At 30.8% G+C, this 14,023-nt stretch overlaps 1 protein-coding gene and 1 long non-coding RNA gene across 2 annotated transcripts; one reads left to right on the top strand and one right to left on the bottom strand.

Annotated features, from left to right (window-relative positions):
• Positions 1 to 5,941: 5,941 nt before the first annotated feature.
• Positions 5,942 to 7,092, top strand: LOC145169038 (protein FAR1-RELATED SEQUENCE 11-like). The gene is made up of 2 exons (XM_079087632.1): positions 5,942 to 6,317; positions 6,398 to 7,092. Exons 1-2 carry the CDS (start codon positions 5,961 to 5,963, stop codon positions 6,941 to 6,943), a joined length of 903 nt encoding a protein of 300 aa, XP_078943758.1. The 5' UTR covers positions 5,942 to 5,960; the 3' UTR covers positions 6,944 to 7,092.
• Positions 7,093 to 10,296: 3,204 nt separating this feature from the next.
• Positions 10,297 to 12,962, bottom strand: LOC145103699 (uncharacterized). The gene is made up of 4 exons (XR_013706801.1): positions 12,695 to 12,962; positions 12,164 to 12,225; positions 10,600 to 10,747; positions 10,297 to 10,409 (listed from the first exon to the last, which is right to left on the bottom strand). It is a non-coding gene; the product is annotated as an uncharacterized LOC145103699 (long non-coding RNA).
• Between the last annotated feature and the right edge of the window lie 1,061 nt (positions 12,963 to 14,023).

Genomic DNA, 14,023 nt, shown 5'->3' with positions numbered 1-14,023 from the left:
GAATTCATGATCGTGCAGATCAAAACCTTACATAGGTTTTCAAGAGCTTATGTAATTGACCACGATTTGCCTTACATTTGCAATGGACGTTGGTTGATAACAACTACTGTATGACTTGGTAAGTTCTGAAACGACGTATCATCCCATAGATTCATCTATTGATTTCGTATTAAACGTGTATTTTCTATATACGTTGGCTGAAGGTTAAGGCTTCTTGAAGGCAATGGTTAAAGGTGCAAGTTTCTTGAATAAATAGCGATTGAAGGCTAATGAAATGATCTGTGAGAGGCAAATGTTGGCTCAATGTTGACGCCGTATGCATGAGAGAGAAATTGAGAGAAATTAGGGATCGAATTTAATGTATATTTAGCAACCCTAACAATAAGGAAACGATTAAAAGTCAAATCCTCTTTATACATCTAACATCAATTTATAAGTTACAGTTTGATAACATAAGTTTTAAAATTTACATAAATGACACTTTAATTGCGGCCATAGATCTATATATTTGGATGGTGAAGATATGTTCTCGCGTTCTCAACTTGTATGGTATTCTCAAAATAACTTACCTCTCTCTCTCTCTATATATATATATATATATATATATATATATATATATATATATATATATATATATATATATATATATATATATATATAGGAAAACTGAAATAAAGCCCTTACATATTAGCCTCATAATCGAATTAGCCCCTATACAGTTTTTTTATTCAATTAAGTCCCAAAAAACCGATAATCGTATTCAATTTAGCCATTTACCGGTCAACAGGTCATCCAACTTTCAAAAATTACATTTTTGGCCTAGATTTCAAAATTTATTACAAATTTGGTCCAAAATTTACACTTTTGGCCCATATTTTAAACTTTATTACAAATTTCGTCCAAAATTTATCATTTTGGCCCAAGTTTTAGAATTATGTTATGAATTCATCCTAACTTTAGTTTTTTTACAACTTTGATGACCTGTTGACCGGGTCAAAGGGCTAAAATGAATACGATTACCGGTTTTTGGGACTTAATTGAATAAAAAAAAGTATAGGGACTAAATCGATTATGAGGCCAATACGTAAGGGCTTTATTGCAGTTTTCCATATATATATATATATATATATATATATATATATATATATATATATATATATATATGTCATCTTCTAGTCGGATGTCGCAAGTATATGTTACCTTAAAGCTTTATAACATACTCACAAAAAAGATATGCACATTCTCGACCCGTTCTCTCATACATTTCCAAATACTCATTTGAAGCATCTGCGACTATGTCGTATGCCAATTGCCTAAGTGAGGTCGTGTATTTTTGTATTGTAGTTAAACCATATTTACCTCTTGCATCTCATCTCAATTGGAAAAACACATACTTATTTTCCAAATCTTTAGCTATATGTAAGAATAAATTGCTACTAATATGAAAACGTTCTTCGAATTTCGATAGGTCGTATAAACTATTAGGGGCAAACTAATCACGTATCAAAAGTTCGTTTGCCACGATACGATCCCGGTTAATCGGAGTTCTACGCTTCTTCTTGACATTTGAACTTTCACTAGAGTTTCACAAAGTGGGATTAATTTGAACTGAAAAATGAAACTTAAAACCTCAAGAAACGAAATCTTAAAAAATAAGAAAATATTGATGTACCAAACCAAGCGAGAAAATTTTGAAATCCCAAAATGAGATTACATTAGCGGGAATTATAAATTTTCAGAAGATACAAACACAAATTCAATCTTCTACAACATATAACCTTAATTTTTTACATGTTAAGATTGCAGCTTCATATGATCTTGAGCGGTTAAATATATCTCCAAAGTTCCTCCATTTGAATCAGAACTCACAGCAAATCGCACCTCGTGTGCACCGTTTTTCCTTCCGAACCTTTGTAAGGAGTTCGATCTTCTTGCTGGAATTTTCCTTTTTCTCTTTTAAGAATCATATGGAGAAATCCGGTATAACCCCTCTTATTCACTCAGTTTATAAAGCTATAACATAGCTCCTTCACTTTTAAATAATATCATATTAGTTTTTTTCCCCTAAGTTTTTAGACCTACCTAATTACTTTTCTTTTCTCTAAATCATTTTCTAAATTTGTTTTTTAATTCGAATCATAAATTCGTGTATAACTTTTAGTTACCGCAAAAAATTAATATTATAAAAATAATTCACACAAACTATATGATCCATCGTTTTTTTACGATATCAATCAAAAATTTATACAAATATTTTAACAATAACAAATAATAACTAGATAGATAGTTGGTTGTGCAGAATTATTGTATCTGATGTATTTGTATATGTATTTTTATAAATGTGATGTATTTGTATATGTATTTTTATAAATGTGATATTTACCTATAAAAAACAATTGTATATTTTTCATAAATATTCTTTTAAAACTAATAGAAAGTCATTAGTAATAATAAACAATCACAATCACTTTATCATATATTATTTACATATTATAATATTAATAGTAATCATATATTTATTTTAGACAATACATATATTTTTCTAGATTTTTTTTAATTTTGAACATATCAACTTTGGTTTTTATGGGTTATAACCTAATAATTAAATATACGAATATAATATAATTGTTTAATGGCATGAAATAGTTTTCCTATAGTGCACCAAATTGAACAAGTATTTAAGGAAAGTAGTTTATAACTTTCGGTAACAGTCATCAGTTGGAACCCAAAATTGTCTCCTTTCATCTCCTAATAAACCATGATGCTCCCTACCACCTCCATTGGTGTTAATAGACGGCCACAAGAGTCAAAGTAGGTGGCGATCTGTTTTGAAGGTGTCGATCTAGCATATAATTTTTTTAGATATGTATGGATACCAATAGAGATGATCTGACTTATCCTAGTCTCCTGTGTCAAAGGAAATCTACAACTGTGGTGTAATGAATCCTATCATCCTATGGTTTGTTCTTGGTAAACAGTTTTGAGATTTTTTAATATGTGCTCTAAGGGCACAGATAAGAACTATTAATTATGGAAAATATTACCATAATTAAATATAAAATGCTTTAATTATTAAGAATATTTTCTATAATTAATAATTTTCATATTTAATTATGGTAATATTCACAATAATTAATAGTTCAATTAATGCTTTTTATATGTGCCCTTAAGGCACATATTAATTATGGAAAATCCCAACAATTTTATCCAATTGGGTCGGGCGTCGGGAATAAAAAAATAATATCTTATTTTCATCGTTTATTTTTCATAGTTCACCGATTTGATGAACTCGACTACCGGGATACTAAGAATTATAACGTTTAAAATATTTTGATATTTAGGCTTTTAAGGTTTGGCTTTTGGATTATTATACATATAGATTAATTTCAAACTACTTGCTTCTTATTGGACCAAACTTTTTTTTTATCAGTTGCTGTAAACACAATTGTTTTAATGTGTTGGACACGTGTTGTGTTAGTAGATCACCACCACCACGACCAATCCTTTTCCTCAAAATACGGCAAATAGGAAGGTGTTTATGATGCTAAGGAATAACATTTTGAGTAGGAGTTATGCTTAGTGGAGAAGTTTGTATATGGAGTGAGACTGCTCTACAGTTGCTGCAGGTATTATAACATTTTGAAAAAATATTGCCGTTAGGGGTAAATAAGTAAATATACTTACGGTTTGTTATTTTGCATGATAGAGCAGCCTTCCTTGGATAACCAGAAACATACAATCTCAAAATAATGGAAGCAGGGGCATTTTTGGTATTTTCACATTTTTTATGCACCTGCTTTCTTTTGTTAGCACCCTACTTTCTTTTATCTCTTAAAAGAGTTCATTGCTATTTCTTATTTATAGCTAAAAAATGCATACGGTAAAATAAAGTCAGTTTTAGTTTGTTTTGTTTTATTAATCCTTTCTTGATTGATTATGATTCCTTTAGATTCTAGATTTCTATTTCCTTTGTCAGATTCACTTCCATCCAAACACCCTTAAGAAAATCCTTAACATTATGTGTAATCCATTTTTATTTTGTTGGAAGTAGGAATCAACATGTTTGACCTCAAAAGTGAAAGCTTATATCGACACAAACAAGATCATTTTGATATTATATATATAGTAACTTTTCTTCTATTACTTTATAGCTACATGAAGGTCTAAAGAAATTAGGATTCATGGGATTTTGTGAACTGTGTCCCGTTGAAAAGAAAAAAAATGCACGTCAGTTACACTTATGGTGGTAACAGATTTGAGGTAATTCCATTGTTTAGATTTATATTGTTTGGTATGATGGAATGGTATCATCCATTCCATCGGAATGACAAAAAAATGTTTGTTTTGCTAATGAAATGGAATAGGCTATTCATTATGGTGTTCATTCCATTCCATTCCATCCAACTAAACACCTTTTTTAATCATGAAATCGATGGAGGTTGATGATCTTCAAAAACTGATATTACCTCAGGAAGAACACAAAATATGAACAAATATTACAAATTTCTGATGAGGTTCCTTATGCCATTTTTGAGTATGCATAAGAGTTACCATGGAAATTAGACATATTTACATTGCTTTTGACATATTGTTCGTTTTTAGAATATGTTTTACTGTAATGTTGATAAATTTCATTGTGCATATAATATGATTTTGATGGTGCTTCTTTGTAGGTGCTTCTTTTATGTTTGTGTGTTTAGAAGTCATTTTTCTGGTTTTGCATATTCACTTCAGGCTAAATTTGGTATTTTTTTTTTCTGTTATATGTACATGGGTAAAAATAGATATTTTTGTAAATTTTCACAAATTAGTTGATGGATCTACACGTTTGTTACAAAGCATCCCCTAATTTTGAATTTCTTACCAAACAGCTTGCTAATTTAAAATTTTCTTACAAAATGGCAACTACTTTTGAAAATTCTTACAAAACAAACCCCAATTTGATTTTTCCTACAAAGGAGCCCCTTTTGATTTTTTGACAGACAATAGCAATTTTTAACATATTTTATGCTTTTTGACATATTTCATTTTGTTGTTTTTACATATTATGGATTATATCATCGGTATTCAAAACTTTCTATTAGAGCAATCAACAAAAGCAGCATATCATGCACTCTGTAACAAAATTAGCAACCAAAAGAACATTGTATACTTATAAAACAACATAAGAGTTGTACAAAAAAATTAAGAAATGTGTTTCGTTTGCAATCGACCGATGGCTTCCAACCCTGCAACCCGGGGAAGCTTCACTAGTTTTTAGTATTAAGGTTTATGAAATTAGTTGTTAATCCTAATGGACCGAACTGAGGCCCAAACAACAACAACCAACAATAGACCCTTACGAATCAGAAAATGTATCTATTTATGTTAGCATGTTTGTGGAGTTACACACGTACATTGGATTGAAAAATATGCGAGATGTGTGGTGAAAGTTTCTGTTTATGGATGATAAACTTTTAGGTATAAATATTTTAGAAGGTTTCAAAATGTATCGAGGTGATAAACTTTTATGGAGTATTGTAAAAGTGCTAAAAGTGAAAATCTTAATTTTCAATATGCATTTACACTAGATAGTGAAAATAGGCTAGAACATATTTTTTGGTGTGATGCTCATTGTTTTGAATTGTACCAAAAATACGGAGATGTTGTGGTATTTAATACTACATACAAGGTGAATTCATACAACATGCCATTTGGCATATTTGTTGGTATTGACAATCATAGAAGAACTATATTACTTGGTTGTGCACTTCTACGTAACGAGAAACTAAACACGTTTGAATGACTCTTTAAGGTAACTATATTTTTGTTTTATTTTTTTTTTAACTTAATTGCATTAGTATGTAAAAAGTTTCTTAAAATTATTTTATTTTTAGAATTTTGTGCAATTGATGAAAAAGTCACCGAAAGCGATATTGACCGATCAAGATCCTTGGATGAAACAAGCAATTGAAACGAAGATGCCTTACACTAAACATGCATTTTGCATATGGCATATCACCACTAAGTTTAGTAGTTGGTTTACTTCGGTCCTAAAAGCTGAGTACTCAAGTTGGTGCACCGAATTTTACAACTTATATAAGTTAGACTCGGTTGAAGAATTTGAGCAACAATGGCCATTAGTCATTGCAAAATACAATCTCGAAAAGAATAAACATGTGATAGCATTGTACCAAATTAAAACATTTTGGGTTCCAAGTTATCTTCGTGGCTTTTTCTTTGGTGGCATGACGACCAGCGGAAGATCGGAGAGCATAAATTCGTTTATGAAAAAGTTTATATCTTCTCATACATGTCTAAGGGAGTTTATTAGACAAGTGGGTACTGGTATTTAGTTTACTACATTTTTTTTAGTTTAAACTTTTTTTTATTAATCTTTTTACTCATAATTGTATAGGTTGATCTTGCTATTGAAGATGTTGGGCATAAACAAATGCATGATGATATGTTGGCAAAATATCAAGAGTCGCATTTTAGATCATTATCACCGTTAGAAAAACAAGGTTACCAAGTTTTGACTCCTTTTGCATTCAAAAAGTTTCAAGAACAATTTGCTCAAGCAATTCAATATTCGGTTCGGGAAGAAAACGACACAAGTTTTATTGTCAAACATTACAAAGCGGCTCGATGTCATCAGGTGGTTTGGGATGGTAAGATAGCTAAATGCACTTGCAAAAACTTTGAATTTGTCGGGATACTTTGTCGTCATATCTTAAGCGTTTTTCTCCGTAAGGACTGCTTTGAAATTCCTTCTAGTTATTGGCTATCACGGTGGAGTCGTGAAGAAGCTCAATTTACAGAAATCTCTCTATTACAGCAAGAAGGAAATTTTGATGTTTCATCATCTTGTGGAAACAATAGTCATCTCGTAACTAATGCAATTGAGTTGGTTCAATGCCCTATCATCTCAAAACAAAAGGACGACCTAAGCAAAAACGAATGAGAAGTGGAAAGGAATTAGCGAGACAAGTAAAGCGTTGTAGACTTTGCAAATCTTCTAGTCATAACTTCAACACATGTCCAGAGCGTGAGGATAATAATTCTCAACAAGTGGATAAAACAAAGAAACTTGATATGCAAATAGAAGATTTCAATCCCATCTTTCATTTTAAATGTTAAAGTGTGAAATTACTATTAAACTCTATTTTTTGTTTTCATTATTAGTGTCAACTCTCATCTTTTATTTTAAATAAATAAAAATGCTTGTCAAATGCTTAGTAAATGTTCCTGGGCGTTATGATAAAAATTGGTGAATATATGATGTAAAAAAAAGAAATCCAAAAAAGCAATATATAAATCATGGAATGGAGGAAATTTTTAGAGGGTACTAAAAATCTAAAATATAGTATCATTTCCTACGTATTAGTAGGGAAGATTAAAAGAAAATAATAAAAGTATAAATTTGGAAAAAAAATAGGAAACTAACGAATGTCAAATCGTGGTTGAAACAATAATATTTAGATATGTCTAATATTTGCCATAATTAAAATTTCTTATATGTGCCCTTAGGGCACATGTTAGAAAATCCCATTAACTAATATGAAATTCGTTTTTTTTGTCCCACATTGGTAGAAGGTAAAAAGACGCAGTAATCTCCAAGCCAATAAAATGATTCCAAGGCTATGATTCAAAGTACCAAAATCACATTTACTTAAAGTACTTGCTTCTTTTATTTTCATCTCTTGCTTTAAAATGTAGAAAAATGTTCATAGCAAATTAAAAGTGTTGATGTATTTTTTTTTTGAGGGGATTGAGATATGAATTTATATTTTTCTAGAACGGAAAAAAACATATACTCCGTACCGTACTCCTAAACTATTTATTTTATCTCAAGCAAAACTTACACCATGAATATATGGTTGAGGGGAACCTTTTCCACCGACAATTGAGACCGTTACGCTACAAGCATTTCAATAGATGACTTTATGTTATAGAAAAATTTATTATGTAGTGGATTTTTTCTCTATGAGGGTCGTGTTTTTTCTAAGATTTTGGAGTCTTCAATGTCTAATAGTGAGTTCATATTTCTTTGTCATTTGTCATTGAGAAGGTTATTGAGGATCTTTGAGAGGCATAGCCAGGAGGTGTTCTCTTGGTTGGATCAGATCCGATCCAATCCAATCAAGTGAATCCAGTTTAATTTTGGTTATCAAAATATGGTTTCGAAACATTCAAACCAAAGTAAAATCCGATCCAAACCAACCAAATTATAATTCGGTTGTATTAATTTTTATAACTAAGTTTTCAAGAGCCGTGACAGTAACACTTTGAATTTGGGGTTAGGCGTTTTAATGATACAAAAGATAAAAGTTAATCAAAATGTTATAAAAAAATGCCAAAAGATGAAATAAGGAGTATGATGTATTCTTGAGAGAGAGAGAGAGAGAAAGAGAGGAATGGGTGTGTTACAGGATTATTATGTGCTATGTACATTGTATGTTGGGAATGTAAAAAGAGGTTTGATGGTGATATTCTTGATAGGGTTCCACTATTGGGCATCATGCAGAAAGTGAGTGTGAAATAGAGGAGGAGTTCTTGTAGTTACACATCTATGGAAGAGAATAAACGATTTTGACTTTGTGGTGTAGTTTATCCTGAGCATGAGCATGAGAGAGGGTTCATAGGAGTTTAGATAAAGTGAGATGAAATGCCGATAGGGGTGAGATCTACAAAACCAGTTTCCGTCAAAGATTTACCCCATCCCATCATTGTACAAATCGAATGAATGGACAAGATTTTTATCCCTCTAGTTAGGTATGGTTTAGTGTGATTATGATATATGCTTCTTTGGTACATATATCTTGTTCTTTTTTTTCGGACGACAATGTTAAGTTGGGAATTCAGAAACATCATGATGAGTTGCAAATTCAAAAACATCATGATGGTAGGTCTGTAACTTCATAAACACTATTTGGTAACAAGATTGCTACAAGTTTCAAAAGGGATAAATGAGATACTTAACAGCTCAACGTCTAAACAATATTATAAATATAAACTTGGGACTGAGAGAAACAGGACATCAACTACATAAATAATTGGTAGATGTGAAAATCATCCCGGCCACTACCAACTCCTCCAATCAACACATTTTAAGTTGCATCCCAAATGACTACATGAAGAGTCTTGTTAGACCAAAGGAATAAGAAATAGATAACAAATCATCTTTACTTAACTGATGATGTAAAGAAAAGTCAGAAGTAGGACCCCCGTTTACCAAGACAAACGTTCGAGAGGATTTAAGACAATCCTTTATCTAACCCTTTCACTTCGGTCCGAAACCCAAGTAAAGCCATAATACAATCCAGATAAACCTAACTAATAGAATCTTTTTTTTGGAATCAATGATTCTCGATTATCAACTTAAAAAATTAGCGTTGGAAGTAGAAAACCATTGGATGGGACAGTCATGACAAAGCACCTATGATCATGTTCTTGAAAAAAGGAAGTAGACTTGTACACATGAATTTTTCAAAAAAGCAAATCAAAATCGCTTTATAATCCCCAAAATTGTGTTCATGACCTAAACCAAACATAATCTAGAAAAGTAAAACTTTAAATGAAACACGGTGGAGGTGGAGTGGGGGTGGGGGTTGACGTAAATTGGATGCTCCTAAACCTCGTTCATCAATGAGTTTATCAAAAAGAAGTTGTATTTCTTGCTTGTCGCTAGTATGACGCCATTACATGAACCAATAATCTTAGGCGACTCTAGGAATCACCATACTTGATTATGAGATGGAAAAAAGGTTTGGCATTATCCATCATGTAATATAAATCACAACAAAAGAAAGATGATTTATGTTAAGGATTGGTACATACTTCTTTTTTGGGCATGAATCTCAATAAAGTACACCATCTTTTTGAAATTTTCTTACATAAGGCCAAATCTCAGACTAAACCATCTTCGACGAGTTCCTAAGAAAGATCTTCAAATGACGACATTAGCAATGAAATAACGAGTATTAAAAAGTTTTGTCAGGGTCTTGAAACGACGACATAACGCGGGGGGGGGGGGGGGGGGGAGGTTTCGGCAGGAGGGTTGTCGGTATTAAAACTTTTATTTAATTTAAAATAACCGGTAGACGAATTTTTGGATTTAATTTTTAAATACAGCAATAAGTAGTAGAATCCAACTAGTGGTTGCAAATGTATATTTTTATTTTTCTTTAGTTATGTAAAAACACCATTAATTATATATATATATATATATATATATATATATATATATATATATATATATATATATATAAAAGAAATCTCATTATTTCTATAAATAGATTCAATATAATAATAATCCCCTAATCTAATAAATAAGTACTAATTTGCCACGTGTCAATCTCCAAGCCCCCCAGAATCATATTTTCCCACTTCTTTTAGTCAACTGAATTTACGTAAATGGCCTTCAATTCCTATATAGACATATACACAATAAATATAAATATAAATATCAGATAATATTCAAAATCGGTAATTCAAAATTCAAATCGGTGATATCCGATAAAATATGGAAGTTTGTTTTTTGTAATTGGAAATTGATTAATTTCCCGTGATTAAATCCCAAAAAACCTGGTTGAAATAAATGCATACGTAAATATATACCACTATATACAATGTATACGCTTTTGTATCGACGATTCTGCTTCTGCGTTTTCTTTGCAAACACTATTCTTCTTCAATTGTTCTTCAATCTTCTTTCACGTCTTCATAACAAAAAGGTTTCTTCTTCTTCAATCCTTCTCAGTTTGATCTGTTTACCATGTTTTAATATAAGGGATTCAATAAATCAAGTTGCTAATTGGTTTACTTATAGAGGATAGAGCATCAGTTTTATCTGTTTACTATGTTTTAACATAAGGGATTCATTAAATTAAGTTGCTAATTGGTTCGTATGTGTCGATTGAAATTTTTTAGTCTCGAAAGTATTTTGACAGTATTTGTTTGCTACATATTATTAATGCTTCGATATTAACATTTCCAGAAACAATCCTTGTATGACTGTGAGATTATAGAAATCAACCCTCTAATACAAAAAATATCAATGTATGTTTGTTAATGGTTTGTTTCGTTCCTACTAACTGTCATGTTCTCTAACTTTTGAGGCTAGGCACCTCTTAATAAACTTATCAAAAGGAAGGAAAATTCGTAAATTTGCATGTTCTTTAAGAATGAATCATATGTCATATCCTATTACGAAACCTTTATTGAATAATTTCATTGATGATACAATAAATTCATTGTCATATAATTAATGCTGCGATTTTAATTTTTATAAGGTTATTTTGGTTTTCTAATTTTTTACCTCAATGTATCTTTATTTTAAGGACCAGTTTCTGTAACTTTCTGTTATATTATAAACAGGTATTTTAACAAGAAATACCATTTTGATCTTTTTGTAAACTTTTATAATCAACAAAATATTAAATGAGACCATTAATTGTATACAATTATTTTTTGTATATAAATTTCTAATTGGTCTAACTGTTGAATTACTAATTGGACTCTTTGTTGTCGGTTATAGCAATGTACTTTAAAATTGAATCATTTTTAGATGGTGTGGCTGTGTTTGTTTGGAAATGACATTTAATACATAAATCGATAAAAAAAAATTAAGTTTTAACAACCAAACTGATAATATGAGTTTTAGTATAATTTCAAATACTATGTCAAAAGACTCTAGGATGAACATGACTAAAATATAATCCATTGAAATCAAGTTTTATAGCAATTTTATACTTAGCTTAGGTAATCTTATATTATAGCTATATATTGCATCTTTATCAAAAACAATTAAATTTGTCAGAACTCTTATTATGGTTTTGTGAAATTTTTGTCACTTCCACAAATTTGACTGTATATCAGTTTTATAAGCGAATTTGACTTTTTTGCCACTACTAATTCATGATGACATATTTATGCCATATTACATTTCAAATTTCAGAATTTTATTTTTCTGTTCAGATTTCAGATTTATGCCATATAATACATTCCTTATTTTCAGCAGTTTTAAAACACTGCTGTAAATAAATTCAAATTCTGATAAATGCATTCAAAGTTATAAAAGGACATGCATTAGAGATTACTTATTTCACGGGATAATATCATTCTTATGATTTCATTTAAAAATTAAATTCAGATTACCATTTAAAGGATTCATCATTCTCACCCCATTTTATTCCCCTTTGCCATCCATTGTTTCACGTTTCTAAAGTTCATATAATCAACCTCCTGCAACACATAGCAAATCATGTAAGCATTTCGAATTTGTCATTATTCTTTATTTCATTCTCCGTTATTTGCTTTTGTTATGTATTAACTGCAACTTACAGCTAACAACAATGGTCTCTATTTCATTTTTATGCTATTATGTATTTCTTTTTTACTGCATATAACAAAGAATATCTACGTACTCTACTTTTTCTTCTTATTTTTTTCTCAATTTCGTTTTTCTGATATTTATGTGTTGAGGATAACTTAATTTGGTTAAGGAACCAATTGACCTGGGAATGATTCCATCAAAAACATTCAGGCTAAGATCAAGGTAACTTAACAAAGTCATGGAACCAATGAACGTGGGAATGGTAAACAGCCTCTATGAACATTCTCTTTGAACCAATTACTATCAGCAAAAACCCTTATTTAACAACAAAAATGAAAAAATTAGCAATGTAAGTCATAATGTCAACAAGTAACATACCTGTATACTTTCTGTGTTTACGAATATACGCACGATCAAGTAATCTTCGACATAAAATGAAACGGATGCCAAGAGGAAAAACTAGGGTTTTCGATTAGACAGATATTTCCAATTCACGAATTAGGATAAACGAAATGGATAGTATGAATTTGATAGAGAAAATAGATTAGGTGAGGAATCGGGTTGGCCTGCAAACGACAACGAAAACAAATCAAACGACGGCTCTGATTATCGGATTTGGCATCTCCGGCTTCAAGGTCTCTCTGTCTGTCGCCGTCAATTTGCTCATCTTCGGTAACATTTAAGTAGGTGCAAATAAATAAACAAGAGACCAAAGGCAATGAGACCCACTTAGGCAGCCAAACCTCCGAAGAAGTACGGGACCGGTGACGTTGGATTAGGTTAGAATGTGAACAGTTAGATTTGTTAATGGTGGATGAGTATTAGGAAGTTATTCCATTTCATTTTTTATTATTAACTAGTGAAAGGTCCAGTGTGCCAACGGCGCAAATTTGAGGATGGTATAGCGATCGACATTGGAGCCACAAGTAGGGAATTTCTGATTCCGTTTCACGAAGGGCATTACAGTCCGATAAATCTGAAGGTGTCACTCCCCACATGTTTGCTTGTAGAAATCCCTACAAGAATAAATAAATAAAGAAACAAACATTTGTTTCTTCTTAGAGCAAAAAGAAGCGAAGTTGGGCAGGAACTATGTATCTATTGACGAACATTAACGTTGGAATTTTAATATACACATTGATTGAGGAACATACCTTGTTAGCAAACATCACATGATATAGGGCAGAGAGTGTAAATATCCGCAAACTTATGGGGCAGAAGTCCAAAATGGGCAAAGAATACTATTGCTAACTTCTTTGTGCTTTTATTTATATATATATATATATATATATATATATATATATATAAATTGTCAATTAATTGGTCTTAGGGACTAAAACTTTTAAAGTGGGCAAAGATTTGTGGCCAAAGTCCTAAACACATCAAGTATACGTAAGCATAAGTCAAATGTGGTCAAAAGTTTAATTGTCAATTAATTGGCCTTAGGGACTAAAACCTTTAAAGTGGGAAAAGATTTGTGGCCAAAGTCCTAAACACATCAAGTATATGTGGCAAAGTAAAATGTGGCAAAGTAAAATGTGGCTAAAAGTTCCTATTCCTAACTTGGTTGTGCTTATATATATATATATATATATATATATATATATATATATATATATATATATATATATATATATATATATATATATAGATTCAAGATCAAATAAGAAGGAAATTTTTGGTAGGAAGGTAAGATGTTTTTTTTCT

The sequence above is a fragment of the Lactuca virosa genome, chromosome 4, assembly GCF_052849685.1.
Source record: "Lactuca virosa cultivar CGN04683 chromosome 4, Lactuca_virosa_CGN04683_v6, whole genome shotgun sequence".
Classification (NCBI taxonomy): domain Eukaryota; kingdom Viridiplantae; phylum Streptophyta; class Magnoliopsida; order Asterales; family Asteraceae; genus Lactuca; species Lactuca virosa.
This window is presented reverse-complemented; position numbering and strand designations above follow the sequence as displayed.